The sequence below is a fragment of the Wyeomyia smithii genome, chromosome 3 (genome assembly GCF_029784165.1).
Source record: "Wyeomyia smithii strain HCP4-BCI-WySm-NY-G18 chromosome 3, ASM2978416v1, whole genome shotgun sequence".
NCBI classification, from domain to species: Eukaryota; Metazoa; Arthropoda; class Insecta; order Diptera; family Culicidae; genus Wyeomyia; species Wyeomyia smithii.
The window spans coordinates 223,063,704-223,083,427 of record NC_073696.1 but is presented as its reverse complement, the minus strand read 5'-3'; the positions used below and the strand labels follow the sequence as shown (position 1 = coordinate 223,083,427).

Sequence of the window (19,724 nt, the reverse complement as noted above, 5' to 3'; positions counted from 1 at the left end):
CAGGCTATGAGTATGAAACTGGACATTAGTGTGAATAGTTATCAGATCGGTCGTTTAAACTAAAACAGTCAATAAACTATGGAAAGATTTCACCATATAAAAACAAACAAAACTCGACAAAGTAAACAAGATCTACATGTTCTAAAAATAAACTTTAATTCAAAGTCTACGACCATTTTGGGAGAATTTTCAAAGTATGAAAATTGATTTCTAGTATCGGGTGCAAGCTGAACTGCTTGGAAGAACTACATGTTTTTCAGTTCAATACGACTGTACAAAACAAATACAATCCAACTTGTACTCAAATATAACGACTTGCAGTCCAACAATTCATGCAATATAATCGACATTGGGAAAACTCCACATCACAACTAACAACCATGAATAAATTCAAAACAATAAACCGACAGCTTTGGATTTCCAACTTTGGTTGATTAAAAACATTGTTGTAGAACCCAACCATATTTGCCTGGAAGAAGAAACACGAAATGGGTACACAAAAGCTCGCTGTGCGACTGCAAACGGAATCAATTATTGAAGCTCATTCAATATGTCCATACCAGTGCACTTATCGAATAACGGTACCTAAATTTATTCTGATAGCAGCAAGACAACAACTTAAAAAAAAATACTGACTTCACCCAGGAACAGGAACCTCAACTGAACCGATAATCTAATCTCCTTACTTCTTCGCTTTATCTGTATACATAATCCGGCAGCAATTCCCCACCGGGACAAAGAGAAGTAAATTCGATTTATTATGCATCCCACGTGCCTTGGCTTCGTGAACTCACCCCGTAGGACCGAAGATCTCTGCTTCGATCGTATAATCCCAAACCATGCATTGCATTACCAGAGGGCTTTGTGGCCATTCGATTCAAAGCTGGCACACTCACTGATATGGCAACAGAAATGAATGGCTTGTTGTAGGAAGGAAGTATGAAAATTTTAAAGTTGACATTCCGTCCAACTTCCTGCTGCATTTATGATAAACTGCTTCGGCTACCGTACGAAAAGTTAGACCGGATTCCCACATGCGAATCCGGATTGCATTCGTGCATACATTGAGTGGAATACTGTTTGTGCTGCAATCTACACAGAGAAAAAAAAAGGAAACACAACCGCAGACATCCCGGTGGTCAGTCTAATGCATATTTAGGTGCAGCATAGACAGGCACACCGGAGGCTGTATGAATTGAACCCTTGTTTGCCAACCTTGATGCATCTTTGCGGGTCGTAAGTTCCACCCGCTACGGCGAGCTCTCAGGTATTTATCATAGCCAAACTGGCCAACTTTGCAAATCGGTTTCTACAGCCTCGAATCCGAAGCATACTTTCCCCACTTCGGCCCGGCACCGCCCGCATTAGCTAAACTTGCACCAGGCGCGCATAGTTTCATTTACTGCTGCTGCACAGCGGTGCACTGCACAATCACACTGCCGACTGCCAAGTGCGGTGCAATATAAACTCTCCCCGGTGGCCCCGGCAGCAAGCAGGCAGCAACATCAAGGCGAGCCGAGAAACCGTTGAACAAACACAAGCACTGACGCAGCAGCCACCCAACAGCGGAGCGGAGAGTAGATTATAAATGTAAATTAGAAGAAGAATGCATTCTATGACACGTTCTCGATGCCGGGTCCCCGATGCAGAATCATCCCCCGCTGGGGGGGACGGTTGATATGTTTCGGATCCAACAAGGAGAGCTAGCGGGCACACACGAACGACTGGGCGGCAAAACTTTTGACCGCAGCAATGATGTGGTCCTCAAAAACTCTTTGCTTTTCGGGTGCCCGGGGGCTCCTGCCAAGCTTTGGGACCTCGATGGTGAGAGATTTTACGCCAAGCCGACACAAGTGGCCATTATCCGAACAATTTTTTAAAAAAAATAGAAGCCTGGCAGAATACTTGCAATTTCTAATTTTCCTAGAAAACTTTAAAATCCTGCTCCAATTTATAACGCAAACGTTGACTCGCTCGTTACTACAGAAAAGATATTAAATCTAAGATCATTAGTTTCGTTGTATTATATTACCGAAGTACTAACGATCAATTTATTATTTTAAAAATGATAAGCCACCTCAACATTTCAATGATACCGCACAAATTACATTCCATAAACTTCACATTGAGGGAGAGCAAAAATTAGGTGAAAGACAAAAAAACCAATATGTGATTTTAATGGTTTATCGCACGGCGAAGGGCGTCGTACACAAATTACGTAACGCATGAATGAGGGGAGGGGGGTTAAGTCTGCGTTACTTATTGTTACATACGGGGGGGGGTAGTTGAGATCGTTACGTAACTGTGATGTATGCTCAAAATTGCAAATTTAGAGGGGGGGACAGGTTGTCCAGCGTTACGTAATTTTAGGGGGGGGAGTCATATCGAACGTTACTTATCGTTACATAGGGGGGGAGGGGGTCTGAAATCTGGGTTTTTAGCGTTACGTAATTTGTGTACGACGCCAAGGGCCTTGTGACGAATTGGTGTAACTTTTAAAACGATTAGAAAATTGAATCGAAAACGAGCAAAGCAAGTTTAGGGCGAGAATGTGGAAATAATATCAACAGCTTTCCCAGTCTATGCATGGGTAGAGTATCTACGATGAATCTAAGTTTTTAATATTATAAAATTTCGCTACAGTTAGTTCGTTTTGTAAAGATACAGCGAATTTGAAGTAGTACTACAACATTGTCGAAGAGAGTATTGCTCGTACTCAAACACCGGAGCTGTGAGAGGACATTCTTGCAAATTATCGCGATAATTTTCTTAAATGAGCTCTCACATTGAAAACCGAACAATACTCTCTTCAACAAAATGGTAGTACTGCTTGAGAACATCAGTTTCGTCATACAAAGTTGTTCAAGAATGTACTTTTTAAATAAGCTATTTATGCTATTTATATCACTTAGAACATTTAACTCTTTTCTTGAGAACCGTTCGCCCAATCGTTTTGTTATCAAAGAATGAATTGTATATTTTTGATCAAGCATTCCAATGAACGTATGGTTTTTGCTGGAGAACCATGGACAAATTAAGAAAAACGTGTATTTTCCGAAATATTAATTATTTTTCCGGCTTAAATTAGAAATAACTCGAAAACCAATGCCTTTAGAATGTTTACTACCAAGAGCTTTTTGATTCAAAATGACTCTCTGCATCTGTTAAATTCATCAGAATATAAATATTTTGAAAAATGTTTGAATTAGAATTTTTATAAAAAAATTAATCTACCATAAAAAAATTATTTTTCATTTCTCCATCCTGGACTTTTTTTAAAAAGTTGCGTATTAACGTCAAGTTTAAAAAAAAATCAACTCTTTTTTAAAATTGAAATTCAATGTTTATTTTTAATTTTTATTGGTCAAAAAAATTTTTTTTTGTACAGCGTATATTTTTTTTATGGTGCATTTTTAATTCCCTAAAGCTCATTCTCAGACAGTTTTTCAATACAACCAACGGTTTCTGGGCTACAATGCTTCGAATAAAACCTATGCCAAAAGGCATACGCCATTCTAGAATGTAACTCATGGGTGTAAAAAATCTCTCCATCTGTGAAAAATGCTCAGTTTGCTAAGCCAAATACGTGTGCAAAGTTTCATTCAAATCAAAAATTGTCGATATTCAACCATAGGTCATTTGGCGCGATCTTGCTCCTAGGTGAAAAATTTTCACCACCTTTCTTTTAAATAAATAAAAGTGATAAAAAATCTGTTTGGACTACTGAATTATTATAACTCGAACGATTTTTCCATCCTTGGCTGCAGCTCTGCTCGTTGCTGGTTGATTCAGTTCCCAGTAAATCATCCTCTTGCGAGCGGATATACCGCTGCTGTTACCAATTTTGTTACCCGCTGCTGCTATCAGCCGCTACTAACTTGGGGAAGTTTTTCCCACCATCCTTTAATAAGGCTCTTACAACACCTAAAAGTAGCATTCCCGGACAGTGCGTCTTGAACTGTCCTACAGATCAGACGTTTTTTCGGTTGCTTGTGGACTGGTCTTTGACTGCCTATAGCTTCAAAGTTTGTGTTTTGTCAGTGTGTCTTTTAAAGACTACCTGAAAGTTATTTCCCATCAGTCTTTCTCAAGACTACCTACTTTTGAATTTAACATTTGTTTTAACTTTTTTCGTATCACAAATGGCTGGACGGAAAAAGAAACCTCGCATCGCTGCGGGGAGGAAAAGAGAGGCATCTCTTTCTGACACTTCGAGTGTCTGTAGTGACAATCCATTTGATATTTTGCCTGAGCAAGAAGCTGGTGAAATGGAAGTTACCAATAATGAAACTATACAAAATATAAAATCTTTAAAAAAGGTGAAAGTTCCACCTATTGTGGTAACTATTTCTTCTGAATTTAATGTATTCAAGAAGGAACTTTCAACGTTTGTTTCTGACGTTAAAGTTACCTATCAAATTGGCCGTAGAGGTGAATGCCGCTTATTAGCCGACTCAGTAAAGGGTCGTGATCGTCTTGTTCAGTAATTAACTGACAAGATGTACAATTTTTTTACATATGACACCAAGAACGCCAAGCCGTTCAAGGTTGTCTTGAAAGGTCTCACCAACGATCAAACCGTTGATGAGATCAAACTTACTTTAACAGAATTACTTGGCATAGCCCCTACCCAAGTAATTCTAATGAAACAAAAATCACGAGGCGAAAACAGTCAGAGAACTGGAATTTCCCTTGTTAATTATTTAATTCATTTTAACCGCAATGAGGTTAACAACTTAAAATTTTTTGAAAAAGCACATGCTTTGTATAATGTGCGTGTAAAGTGGGAAATTTATAGGAAGTATGGCGGAGGTAAAAAGCATATCACCCAATGCCGTACTTGCCAACGTTATGGCCATGGTTCCAAATTCTGTAACATGGACCAAAAATGTCTTAATTGTGGAGACTCTTCTCACAAAAAGGACACATGTCCTGTGAAAGAGAGTAAAAATTTTCGCTGTGCGAATTGTAACGGCAACGATATGTCAAATTTTTATCAATGCCCAGTCCGTTTAGCAATTGGTAAGGCAAGGCAAGGTAAACAAAATTCAATTTCTCAATTAAAACCAACTTCAAAACAAAATTCTCCAAGCGTACCAGTGACGCATAGTTTACCTACTCCTTTGCATACCCGTTTAACTTATGCACAGGTTACAGGTAGTTCGAACATTATACCGCCTAGTGTTGGTAGTTCGAAAATGACCGTTAATATGGGTAAGCAAAACACGCTAGAAAATAATTGTACACCTATTACTCCAGCTAATATTGCTGCCGAAAATATTTTTTCTAATGTCAACTGCCTGGGGCCTATTACGGCAGGTAAACTTTCTTTTTTGCAACAGGCAATGTTCGATCTTATGAACGCTATGTTGCAGGCAAAATCAATGTTTGAAGCCATTCAAATAGGCACAAATACTATTAAAATTGTTTCTAATTTAAAATTTAGCAATGATTTTAAATAAAACAATTAAAATATTAAATTGGAATGCTCGCTCATTGAAGGCCAATGAGAATGAGCTTTTTAATTTTTTAACAGTAAATAATGTGCATATTGCAATTATTACTGAAACATTTTTGAAACCTAACATAAAATTAAAATATGATCCCAATTACGTGGTTCATAGATATGATAGGATTCAGGGTTCCGGCGGTGGAGTTGCAATTGTTATTCATCGCCGAATTATACATCGTGCTCTTCCCCATCTTGAGACGAAAGTTATTGAAACTTTGGGAATTGAAGTTCAAACTGAACTTGGGATTTTATTTATTGCCGCAGCATATTTACCATTTCAATGCACACGCGAGCTCAAAAATTATTTTAAAGGTGATTTACAAAAACTCACCAGAAATCGTTCGAAATTTTTCATAATCGGCGATTTTAACGCTAAACATCGTTCATGGAATAATTCTCAAAGTAATTCCAATAGCAAAATTTTATTCAATGATTGTTCTTCAGGATACTATTCTATTTTGTCTCCGAATAGTCCTACATGCTTTTCTTCTGTAAGAAACCCCTCAACAATTGATTTGGTGCTAACAGATCAAAGTCATGTATGTAGTGATTTGATCACACATGCTGACTTTGATTCTGACCATCTTCCAATAACTTTTTCTTTATCACATGAATCAGTTTTAAACCCTATGAGCTCTGTTTTTAATTATAACAAGGCTAATTGGGAAAGATACAAAACTCATATTGAGAGAAATTTCAATAATGAGCTTGATTTGCAAAACGAAGTGAATATTGATTCCGCTTTGGAAGCATTAAAATGTGCAATTGTTGATGCCAGGAATTATTCTGTTCCAAAGGCTCAAGTGAAATTTGATTCACCAATAATTGACGAAAATCTTCAACTTCTAATTCGTTTGAAAAATGTCCGCAGACGTCAATATCAACGTTCTCGTGACCCTGTTTTTAAAACTATTTATAAAGATTTACAGAAAGAGATTGAACATAGATTTACTCTTCTGAGAAATCAAAATTTTGAGACTAAAGTTGAAAAATTGAAACCATATTCAAAACCATTTTGGAAGCTGTCGAAGATTCTTAAGAAACCTTCAAAGCCTATTCCAGTTTTAAAAGATGGTGAACGTTTTCGATATTTTATTCAGGGGGTCAAATTCGTTCCCTTAAAGATGCCACTGATTAGTGACGAAACGTCGGATAGTACAAAATAAGTGGTTCTACGTTTTTGATACTGCTACCCAGATCACAGTTCTAGTTTCTAAACTCATTTTTTCCGTTTTATTTATTTTAATGAAAATTCAAACATTTTACCATAACACGCCATGAGCTTGGAATCGTTTGGTGCTATGCAATTCTTCGTATTTTGACCTTAACTTATCCCGAGTCTCTTACTTCCTAGAAATTTGTGGTCTTCAGTCACCAATGCACAATAATTCACAATCAAACGGATCAAGAGCTCAATAGCAATATTTTAGAGTAAAACTTTCTTCTACAATAAAGCGCCTATTTAAAAATTATCAAAAATTAGGATGATCCAAATTTTCGATTAAACTTTTTTATTTTTGTAGATAGAAGAACAAGTTGTACTACAATGTATGGATCCGTTTATTGAATGTGATTTTGCAGCAAAAGATTTCTCTCTGTCAATAACCGATTTAGATTGAAAAACATATTTTTTTATTTAAAATTTTTTAGGAGAAACCATTTGCAATGCTGACATCGTGAATATCTCAATTCTACTCAAAGTTATCAATATTTTTCACGAGAAAGTGTGCCTTTCTCATTCACATTCAATTTTATATAAAGATACTTTTTTAAAAATATGTTTTTTTTATATTTGAGTAAATTTAATTAAACCTGCCGAAATTCGCAATATTTCATATATTTTGCATGTAAAAGCACAAAGTTTTAATTTTTCAGTATTTCATCTTAAAACTAGAAAAAAATACTTTTAATTTGATCTAAAAGATTGAAAAACGACCAACTAGTTCAAAAGTTATGAATTTTTGAAAATATCATACGTTGAATGGATCCGTTTTTCATGGTCACCTTATTTCAGAACTGGTCACCCAAAGTGTTTTAACTGTGCTCAAAATTGCAGGGATGGGACATCGTCTGAAATAATCAAACCCGTATTTTTTTCGTTGGGTCGTTAGGGTGACCAGCTCCGACATAGGGTAACCCTAAAAAACGACTTTAGTCGATGTATTTTATTTTCAAAAATTCATTACTTTTGAACCAGTTGATTGATTTTTGCTCTTTTTGGATCAAATTAAAGGTAAGTTTTTCTAGTTTTATTAAACAATATCAAAAAATAAATTTGTGTGTTTTCACGTGGAAAATTTATAAAATTTTTACAATTTTCGTCGTGTTTTCAAATCAAATTTTCTCAAAGATAAAAACAAACATACCTTTGAAAAAGTTTACATAGAGTCAAATGTACCCTTCAAATTGGGACCAAGAGATATTTTTTATGTTGGCCCCAAAGAGAACGACAAACAATTGAAAAAGGCATAATTTTTATGAAAAACATAAATAAATTTGAGTATAATTGATAGCCAAAGTAACAAAACTGGTTTTCTCAAGTTTTATAGCGCTGTTTTGGCTGTATTAAGCGCTAGAAAACTTTGATATAACCGATATTGTTACTAGGGATATCCACGATGTCAGCATTGCAAATTGTTTCTTATAGAAAGCTCTAAAAGTCGTTCGAAGACAGTTTTAATGTGGAAATTGGAATAAATAGTTAGAGCGAATAATGTGTTGCTATAATAACGTGTATTACTCTCAAAGATAGAGATTTTTTTCTGCAAAGTTGCTTAAATTTAACGTAACTACAACATTGTAAAACAACTTTTTCTTTTGTCCACAAAAATGTTAGGTACTTGATTTAATCAATAATTTGAGTCACTTTAATTTTTGACAACTTTCGATAAACGCTTTATCATATGTAACAACTTTGCAGAAGAAAGTTTTTCTCTAAAATTTTGCTATCGAGCTTTAGATCCCTCCTAATACGGTTTCTGGACCATTGTGCACACTGGTGGTAATGTCAACTAAAAATTATTTAAATTTCGTGGGTATTGCTGAACGATGGACACCACTATTCGCAAGGCAATGTGTCAATTCGGATCACCCTAAACAATAATACAGTCTCATGGTCAAAACTAAACGCTCACTAGCGCCAAATATTCGTCTTATTTCCAACCACATTGTCCGTAAAACAAAAGCCCTTGACCTCTTGAACATCTTTACTACAGACTGTAACTTTCTAAGCGGTTGTGTTCACGAGATATAGTAAGTTAAAAATACTCAAAACTCTATGCACACTAGTACCAAGTTGTGGTAGAACTCCAAACTCATTTTTTTTTTTTGACTAACCAGAGACCCTTGACCTTCTGAACAATTTTGCTGAAGATCGCAGCTTTATGAGTAGTTAAATTCAGGAGATAAATTATGTTTAAAATACTAGAAACTATGTGAACCTAGCGCCGCGTAGTGGCTGCATTTTGAAACAAGCTGTGTACCAAGTAAAAGCTCTTGACCTCCAAAACAACTAACCTGAAGACGGCATTTTTCTAAGTGGTCGGATTCAGGATTTTGAACTCAGTTCGAAATGTCCAAAACTACATGCACACTAGCGCCACGTAGCGGCTGATTTTCATACCAAACTGTTTACCAATCAGAAACTCTTGTCCTCCTGAACAATTTACTTGAAGACCACAATTCTCTATAAACTAAGATATTTTTTAAGCGGGAGGTGGGTTCCAATTTTGCATGGGCCCGCGTGAAATGACTTTTTAAGTTGAAAATACAACGAAGAAAACCGCAGGGAGGACTGGCAACAAGGCTAACAAAACAAACGCACATTAAATCGGTCCGTAAATTTTTCATAAAATTCACTTCTATTTTCGCTCAGGAAGTTATAAAAAGTTGAAAAATCTCATGTTTATGGAGTGTAGCGTGTGTAAGATACAAATTAATTATAGTGGAGTGAAAATTAGAAGATCAAAAATGGAATTGATTATGCAGTATAAATTGGCACAAAAGATATAGTTCGCTCGCCATTCGTGTACGCTTTCATTTCTACCTAGTGAACGGTAGTGTTAGTGAATTGAGAGTGAAGTGGAAGCCGTAAATTGAGAAGAAATGGGCTCTATCATACGTCCTCTCCTGACATCGATTATAGCATTGTGTTTGTTTATTTCTTTTTATCCCCCATTGAGCTTTGCACGCAGCAAAGAGCAAACCTTTTTGCTTCAGCTGGCTCGTAAAATGCAACTGGAGGGACAGGAATCAGAAGCTAAGTATCGGTGTTGATAATATTTTACATTTACAGTGAAACTGTGAGGCCTGAAACATGCTAGACGCCGGCGCGGGCGGTCCGGTAGGATTCTTGCCGTAAGTTGTTGAACAGATCTTCTTACGGCTGTTTATTGGGCTGCGGCGGGAGTCTCGCCCGATCGCTCGCTTTGGCGTTCGACGTGTTTCAGGCCTGACTACCTATGTTAACGCACACAACTTTTCTTCCATTCGATTTGAACAGCATAGCGAGAGAGAATTTGTTTTTTTCTGCCTTTTGTGCTGCGTGGTGATTAGTGCATTCGTGTACATTTGTGTTGGCTGCGTGTGAGGCGTGAAGAGAGATGATGGTTGCTTGGATTGAAGTTTGCTTGTGTGTGTGTGTGTGTGTGTGTGTGTGTGTGTGTGTGTGTGTGTGTGTGTGTGTGTCGAAACATGATGAAGTCGATGCGAAGTGTTGCAGTGTTTTCAACAATTTGCTCGGCATGCGTGCGCAGTAGGATTGCTTATTATTTTCATTTTTCATGAACCTGAAACTAAAATTCAATTTATGATTTCGTAGCTTTTGAACGAATAGTGTACTCTTGGATGATTATGTTCAATTCGTGTGAGTCGGGCCAACATGAGTCCACACTGACCACACCAACTAATCGTTATTAGTTTAACATTTTGTCAAAAAGCTTTGCTTAGTTCGGTCAAAAAATATTTGTACATATACACTTTTTTGAATAGTTAAGTTGGAAACATACAACACGCCGTCCATGATAACCGCATTTCAATTGTGATCAGTTTGGTATTTTGCTAATAAACTTAGAACTCTACTTTGTTTCGTATCCATATTTGCCTTTTTATAAACTTGTAGTAACTAGTAGTAACTAGCATTGATCTAACATTTGCTTCCTTTATTTGACCGCCAGGTGTCAGTATTGATTAGCATGCAGGCGCGAATAAATTATTATCTGATGTACAATTGCGACTGATTCTGATCAGTAGCTCAAGCTCAGTAGATCAAGCTCAAATTCAAGCTATCTGATCCATTCCAAGTCTTTACGTGTATTTTATTCGATGGTACGCTCCAATTTTATGATTTAACTAGCTTTTGGACGAATGTTGCAAAACCTGAACAACATTTTTTAAATCTATTTTGAAAATCTCGTTGGTCGGTATAACATCATACCATGCGACTGAATGTTGATAGCGATTGTTTTGGCATTTTGTAAATGAACTTCTAACTCTGTTTTGTTTGATATGCATATTGGCATTTTTCTAAGTTTTCTTGCTTTGAAGGCATGCAACTCTGCCAGTTTTTATACTCAGTAGGTATCATAGTTTATATAAAATTTTCCGTGAAGTCCACGTTTTTAGGCAAATATTCTTAGCCGGTAACCCTGGTCGGTTTTCTTCCCCGAACCGCATTATTACTCAAGACAAGAATGGTGCATGAGTAACCTAGTTTTACATTAGGATTTGCGCGCGGTATTTTGACCGCGCTCAGTGTGACTATCCTCATACATCGGTTTCGAAGTCCAATAACCACGCATCAATGATCTTACATCGTACAACACTCGGGTGTGCCTTGTATTGGCTCTTTGGTCAGAGACTTTTTCCCCTTACGCGCTTTGTCGGTTATTTGAGCGCTTCTCCATCATGTCACGAAACAACGCGGTATGATATTTTTCACTGGTACCAGTAGTTTGCTTAGTTTGCGTTTGGCGTGCGGTTGTTGCGTTTTACGAAATCCATTCGTTTCAAGGTAAATTTAAAAAGCTCACAGGATGAAACGCGAAGTTTAGTGTGATACAAACTGTTAACGATTGGTAGGTTGCCGAAGATAACTAGAAACTTCAATTCTCCTGTATGCCGATGCAGCGATCGTGGCGTGGTTCTATTTATATCGTCTCCTGGTGGCCGGTTGCCCAGAGACCGAGAAGTAACCATATCGTGCGCGAATTTGTGTAGGAAAGATCGCACCATCAACCTCGATGGATCCAGATCAATTCCTTTCCACTAACACTAATTCCTTCCTTTGATACTTGTGGATGATGCAGAGGATTCCTCGGTCTCTAGTAGCAACAAGTATTAAACTAACATTCCCGATATCCCTTCCTCGATTGATCTGCATTGGGCGTGGCCAGCTACGTTATTGATCAGTGAAAAGAAAGATCACCAGGAATTGTACACTGAAAATGGCTTGCTACTCCTAAGCACCATTTTGACGGTTCTTTGTGCAATTTCAGCTGATTCTGGTCAATCGCGGGCAACACACGGGCGATCAAATATGCTATGCTATGCTATGCTATGAAAATACAACGAAGAAAACCGCGTTAAAATGTGTGAACTCCATTTGAATATGATAGTGGTCATTCTGGAGACCAAAATGCAATATTTGATCTTTTCAGTATTTACAACGAATATTGTGATTTTTTTCGAAAACGGGTATATGATAGGCTAAAAGTAGCCTAAATCGCAAAACGTGATTGAAATGAAGTCGATATCTTGTACCGTTTTTAACTAATGGAGAAAAGCAACCCGCGTGAAAAAAGACCATACTGTATTGTCGGAATCACAAGACAGAGTTATATAAATCTTCCCATTTTAGGTCATGTTAAACTTTTCGGGAGCAATATTCAAACTGGGTGTTGCATACTCAGCGCAGCGATTCCAAACTTATATGTATACACTACTCGCCAAGTGTAAATATTTTCAGGTGAAATAGGTAAACTCACTATACTTTTCATCGACTGTTAGTTCACTCAGAAGATTTCTTTCGGCTTCACGGTCTTAAAAATGTGGAGAGAAAATGATATTTTTTTCTAACACCGACGTTTCGAATAACTTACATTCTTTTTCAAAGCTCGGGAGAGCCATTCTCCTGTAAAGTGGCTCTCCGGCTAGAGCAGGAAAACGGTCCTCTTGAGGCTTGTTCGAAACGTCGGTGATATTTTTTATCGCTTTCATTTTACATTTCAAGGACTGCGAAGCCGGAATGAATCTTTTCGTTTTATACCATATATAACATATTGAGATACATTCTACTATCGCAAAGCCCATAATTATATGAACAAACCAGAAACATTTTATACTGTTTTACACATAAATTATGCCTTTTAATATATAAAATGAGGAACCGATATTTAACACAGTGCTTATTTATGTTTGTAACGGTATCATTTGAAAAAATGTAAATCCTTGGTAAAAGTGCAATTTTAAACGGCAAAAACCTCTCAGAGTTTTAAGGGTATAAAAAAAAATTGAAAACCAAGGGTGGATGCCAGGGAATTTTTCGGGACAATCAATTTTAAATCGAAATTTTCTCTAAGAATGGAAATCAGCTTTTTACAGAACGCGGCACTTTGAAGCGTTTTTTCTTTTAAGAGTGTCCTAGAATGTCACCAGCGACTAAGTGAATTGCCGTGAAATCCCTCTATCACCTCACAGCTGGCACTGGCAATAACGACGATGACGACGGCGTAGACCCCGACAACGTCGCCGACTATGAGATGCACTCATTTGGTATGCAACTTTTGTGCCACGTGTGCCCGCCTAGTTGCTCATCCAGGGTTGGGTGCCTCCGCTGGGGCTGCTGGTGGCCATTTTGCTGCGAACGACATCCGCACAACAGGGGCAATAAATTGGTAAACTTCGGATGCTGAATTTCGACCCGTAGGCACCGTTCGTGTTCGCTTGCTCTCAAGCAGCCAGCCACGCCAGGCAGGATCGAAATGGGAGCGAATATTTTATGTCCTGTGTCCCCGGCGAGGTATCGGGCTCGGGTCGGGTGGAATATATTTAATTTTGATCTCTAGCGGCGGGAGCTCTCTGGAATTGCGTTTAATTTCCGTCATCATCAGCAGCGTTTGTTTGTTTTGTTCGGCAATCCAACGACAGCGCTAAGCTTTAGTAGAAGCGAGGGCTTCGGACAATCGGACTACTTGAAATATTATTATTTGTTGACTCTTGATTGTTTTCTGACAAAGTACTACGAGTGTGTGTGGGACTGAGCAAGCGAGAGGAAGCAAGAGAGCGTTTGTCTTTAATGTTATGCACAGTTCTGCTGCGTAGGCCCTACCGGGATGTTGACTGCGCGCTACCTACCACCAACTGGAGTTATCTGGTCATATTCTATTCTCGTCACATCTATTCAATGCAAACGCAACAACCCATAAGTCACAACTTGTGCTGCTGCCCATGGCATACTCGTAAACCTTTTTATTATGAGTTCAGCTGCATTTAAATGGAATGTTTAATCTATGCAAACATGTTTTGCTGCTGCAGCTCTCGCAGAGTTGGTCTATGAAGCCACAACCCAGGGCACAGAAGGGATCGTCATTAAAATGCGATGTCGGTGGTGTTTTCGGTTGACGTTAGCAACCGACGAACCGCTGGTGGTAGGCAATAAATTTGTATATCAAATTGCAGTTATTCAGGAAATTTGTCTCTTCATCATGATTCATGCGTGTGTATTGCAGTAATCACCACAACACAGTCGAAATCGATGGGGTTGGGTCTAATTTCTAGGAATCGCTTGCTGGGGTGGACGTCTCCGACTCTGCCTCGCCATCGATAGATAGTCGAATATGTGGCCGTGTAGTTTCAAAACAATATTTACACAAGGTAGTATTCCTGTTTCGCGTGCTAATTAGCCAGTGGAACGAACCAGCGACTCATCGAGCCTCTTTTAATTGGGTCATCAATTTGAACGCTCCGCACGCCATTGAGCGCCGCCTCTGCGCGCCGGGTAAAGCAAATTTAAGCTTAGTCAGTGCACGTGTCGGCTTTCCGGTTACCGCACTGTTTAGGGATTTTTTGGGCTGAGGGAAGGGGCTACTCGATTGGAATTATACTTGGAGATAGAGTCATAAAATTCGTTGTCTAGATAGATGGGTATCTCTTGGGATTTATTTCTGAATAAATTCCTCATTTAAAAAACAGACGCTGTTACCACATTTCTATGTCTGTTATCGTGAATACTCTATTAGGTCCTCTGTCAGTCTCTTTTTGATTTACTATCAGAATGTGAGAGGCTTACGCAATACAACACAACAGCTGTGATTATTTGCCTGTATTCGCATAGAGCTAAATAATAGTCCGGTTCAAAAGACGCCTGTCTTCTGGAACAAAACGGTAGTACGGCATGTCTTAAACCTCGAAGAATTTTTTATTTCGACGATTACTTCTACTACCGGATAATAATGTCAAATACAGGTCAATTAGTACAACTTCTAGGTAATTCTGAAGTATATATATGTTTCGACTAAAACATAGATTCTTTTCAACGGAATGAGTAAATGTATTTACCAGCATTGGTGCCTTTTTTCTCTAGATGGAATGATTCATAAACAAATACCTCTTTTGATAAGAAATTATCAAAACATTATGGTTTTGATATAACAAAAAACAAAAATTCCAGACATTCTTCTGTTTTTTCGAGTAAAAAGATATATAAACCCTCAATGAGTTATTAAATATTACTTAGTCAAATTGCATTTTGTTGAAACGAAACCATCGTGACGTTTTGGTCACGCCAACAGTTTTACCTAAAGCCATTTCATGTGTGTTACAATAAAGGAGAAAGAGTAGCACGTGCTGTGCTGAAGGGTTGCCTCAAGTATTCACAAAATAAAAATGGTTGCCGTAGCTGGTATGAAATGCTGAGCAATACGTACGCCATTACGATACAGATGAATTAATAATTCAATAAGAACAACTTTATGTTCATATCATCCATACTGTGCTCAGTCATTGGTCGGTTCATCTCGTACTCCAGCACAGCCAAATTTGCATCCAGGCAAAAGCTGGACCTGAAACCACTTGCAATCAAGGAAGGTTTTTTTACGAGCGTGGCTAATCGTCGGCTCCCTTCGTGATGAGGAACATGACTTGAACAAACTGCCCACTTCATTCCATCAGAACATCTCTCCGCAGTATTCGTATGGATGAGGCAGCTTAATTGCATGCATGATTTTGACGACCTCTCAATCACACGCACACACACATAAACAAAAAACATAAACTGAGTTTACATGTCCAGTCTGCTAGTCGACATTGGATCCAGATTATCTCCGCTCAGTCCAAAATGTGAATCACCAAACCACAATAGTTTAATCTTTAGCAACCACAGCAACTCGAAAATATGGGCTCGTTAGCCGCAGTATCCTCTTTCGACATTCCCAGCAAATTTTTCGAACCAAATAGACACGGAAACAGTCGGTCTTGGAAAGATTTATGCAACATTGTTACCACCCAAAACTCAGTCGGAGTGTTATCACAGCCCATAGCAGAGGAACTACGGAGGGGAAAGATACTAGGGGTGAGACGAACGTGTCTTCACAAAGATAAACAAAACCGTTTTCGGTAAATGCATGGAAGCCAACAACGACTGGATCTGATGTTTCTCGAAGCATGGTTACAGGTTGCTTTCCGATGTCCGCCGGTCTTCTTCTGTTGTTTGATAACAGATGCCAGCTAAAAACTAAACCAGCCTTCCTGTTTCGCCGAATGATGGCAATAAAACCCAGAACCCGGCATTGTTGTGAGTGTAAACAAAGCCACTATGGATGGTCCGGCAGGATTTCCAAACCATCTCGTCTTAGGAAAGGAATTTCAGATCGGAAAGCCCTGATGTCAGATACGGGCTGCTAGATAAACAGAAATATAGAGGTAAGAAACGATTCCTTTCGATTATGAGGGTAAGAATGCACCCTTATAATATTTCCCAAACCTTCCGCACCGAATTGCACCTCCTCAGGTTCTTTGCATTGATGTCGAAAGAAGAGCCTAAAGAAGAAGGGATCATACTTAATTGAAAAATAACTTTGGTCAACGGAGGCCGTCGGGAATTCTGATGTGTTTAGTTGGCACAATAAGCGCATACGGTGAGAAGACATTTGACACCGAGGAAGGAATTAAAACATAAAGCTGTAGCAACCGGTCTTGCATTTGAAGGTTAACTTCATGACGAAAAATGCTGTTTGCTGCAAAAAGGTCAAGCAAAAACCAACCCCTGGACTGCTGTCGCCAACTTGCAGGAATTCTGCCGAGAATGGCACAAAATAGGACAAAAGAACAATCGGGACGAAGAACTATTTATTACAAATTCCTTGAAATTCGCTCGTGTGGAAGCGAATTTGCAGCAGTGTGCAGAAAAAAAAAACGATTGCTAAAGCACTTCATAACAACAACATATTGGCATTGGCCAGAGAAAAGCAAAATAATAATAATAACAATAAAACAAACGACGAAAACGAGATTGCTAATGTTCGTTTTTCCGCCGCTTTGCCCATGTGAGCAGGCGAAGCAATTGGAACCGATGCCAGCTTGTTTGACCCATTTTCAAACGAGTTCCTAAACCTACCTTGAGTATGAATTTTCTACCCGTGTGTCGCCGCATTATATAATGCATACATATACAACCCCACGTTCGTCGCCCCCTTCTTCGCTCGAGCCCACGTTCGTTCTTATCTTCATCTCCTCTGTTAGCCAAAGTTGCTCGTTTAGCCTTTTTTATGCCCACTTCAGCGTTCTAAAGTGCCCGGGCTCTCTCCGACTTCAATTCGCAAATATACTTCTTCATTTTCCGCACGTACCTAACCAGCTTCCCCCATCAGACCGTTTAGCTCTAGCCCCCTTCGTTGCTGTCCAGTGCGCCAGCAACTCGTCGACTTTTATTATTATTTATTTTGAATTTGTAATCCACCGTCTCTTCTTCCGTGGAATCGAGATGAAAACGCTAGAGAAAGAACTCCGTAAAAAAAAAACAGAGTGTACAATCAGTTAACACAGAAGATCTAATTTCTTGCTTTTTTCTCGTTCTCATTGCAGTGACAGAATCGTTGTTTGCCGCAGGCGGCTATAATACACCCCCGGCTAGTTCGCCATTCCTTTCCTGCTCACCGCTGGAACTAGTCACCAAAAACTATCACAGTACCGGCGCAGCCGTCACATTCAGTCAGGTAAGTCCTCCTACCACTATCTGTGCTGCATTGGTTCGTACCAAATGCTAGCGGATAGTGAAAAACTGAGCTGCAGTTTGGGCTTAAGCCCATGACAGATGACAGACTGGGAGAGTAGCTATGTAATTGTAGGTTGAACGGAAAAAAAGAAAGCTAAACTGTGTACCTCTCAATTGTTTTTGTTATCTAAGCTGTTGTTTGATATTTTGATGAAATGAACTGGATCATTCACAATGGATGCTCCGATTAAATTCACCTAATAGCGAAAAAATCATTGCTAGTTTAGCTTTACAAGTAAATTACTGCCGGAACGTTTCATTCTCTGGTTTGAAATACGAAGGAAAAGAGCGTCAAGCTATTGTTTGGTGTTTATTGAATTGCAACAACTGATATTTTAACTTCCATATTCCTTGTTGTGTAGGAATACAACAAGACAACGTAGAAAATTCAATATGTAAAGCGATCACTTTGTGAGCTCATATTTATTATTTTGCAGAAAATCTAGGAGCACTATTTGTCCTTTTTGTTCTCTCATAGAACCATTTGTATGCTATAACATCATAGAACATGCATGCATACGCACATCTTACACATCTACAGAAATGACATTATTAGTACTAATTTTCTTGGGGAACGTGGGACTGACGTGGTTTACTTCTTTTCGATAGATGTATTTCGATTCGGTATTACTAAACAGTGACAAGAGTTAGATCAATAAAATTAACAAGATTAACAGTGGGAAAGTATGATAACGATAAGTATAACGAAATTCGATTACTAACTAAAAGGAAATGGAAGTTTGGAACATAGCAACGCCTACTTCATTTCTTAGTGACCAAAGTTAGAGCCACTTTATGGAAGGCTATCCGAGAAACTTCAAAGTGGAATAACTCCGAGTAAATTAATACGAAGAAGAGTTTTTTCATCAAATGTGGCCCTCTATCAGTCTCTAAAATGTTCCCAATGAGAAACCAATCAGTCTGTATCTACACATAATTAATAAAAATTATAATAAATTTCAATTCCCACGAGCTCTTTTTATCACAAATTCAAAAAAGAGGTACAGTGATCAAAGTTACCTGGTTTACGGTACTGATACCAGCGTTAAACATTCTTGTTATTAGCAAATCTTGGGTCGAAGAAAGATTTTCGAAATCGACTCAATGTTAATGTAGTCAAAGTTCTGCAAACTTGATTAAATTTTTCAAAGCCTTACAAAATCGAGAGAGAAAAGTTTGAATCTTTCAAATTTTAGTATATATTTTTGTTACTTCCAATACGAATGATTATGTGGCAATACTAACCAGTTTTTTATTCTCCTCAATATGTGAAACGAGTATTCACCACTCACTTCTTGATGTGCACTGCGTGTAGAATTTTTTTGCACCACACTTTTTTGTTATGCTTTATGCTGTGTTTCTGCTGCTCGCAGAAAAATTAAAACACTTGCTACTTACACAACAACTGAGGAAAACAAGAATGGTCAATCACTCTAGTGAGAATACACAGAAGTGGCTTAATTTTGTTCGGAATGCAAAGTAAACAACGCGATCTGCTTTCTTACTCAGATGCTCCTCTTAGAAAGCTCACACCAGTTTATCATGTCTCTGGAAAAATATTTGCAAATCATAGCGAATAACATTCCTCTCCTCTCGAGTAAACCATTCATCACGATTCGTTTTGACACTTGTTTTTGCAACATTCGGAAAGTTTGCTGTTGCACCATGGCTTCGAGTAGATTTGCAGGCGATAATCAGGGCTTGGCGTAAACTTTAAATTTCGTGAGTAATACGATTTATTTCAATTTTGACGTAAAATTACGTCTTACTTTAGTATGCCCCATAAATTTGTTACCACTGAACGAATTTTGGTCACTGATATCTCATTGGACAGAAAACAAATTACTCTTATTTATAAAATCATTTTTTCATGGGAAAGTGGTTTGAATTAACAACCAATTTAATTATAATTTAACCAATCGCGCGCACGCAATAATGCAATGC

General features: G+C 38.2%; 1 protein-coding gene across 16 annotated transcripts in view; it reads left to right on the top strand.

Annotated features, from left to right (window-relative positions):
- The window catches only part of LOC129732265 (protein winged eye), a 674,761-nt gene that overhangs the window by 595,572 nt on the left and 59,465 nt on the right, over positions 1–19,724 (top strand). For all 16 annotated transcript variants that reach the window (XM_055692969.1, XM_055692970.1, XM_055692967.1 and 13 more), the window contains one exon: positions 17,591–17,721. In XM_055692969.1, coding sequence (XP_055548944.1) covers positions 17,591–17,721 — 131 coding nt within the window. The remainder of the gene's footprint in view (positions 1–17,590; positions 17,722–19,724) is intronic.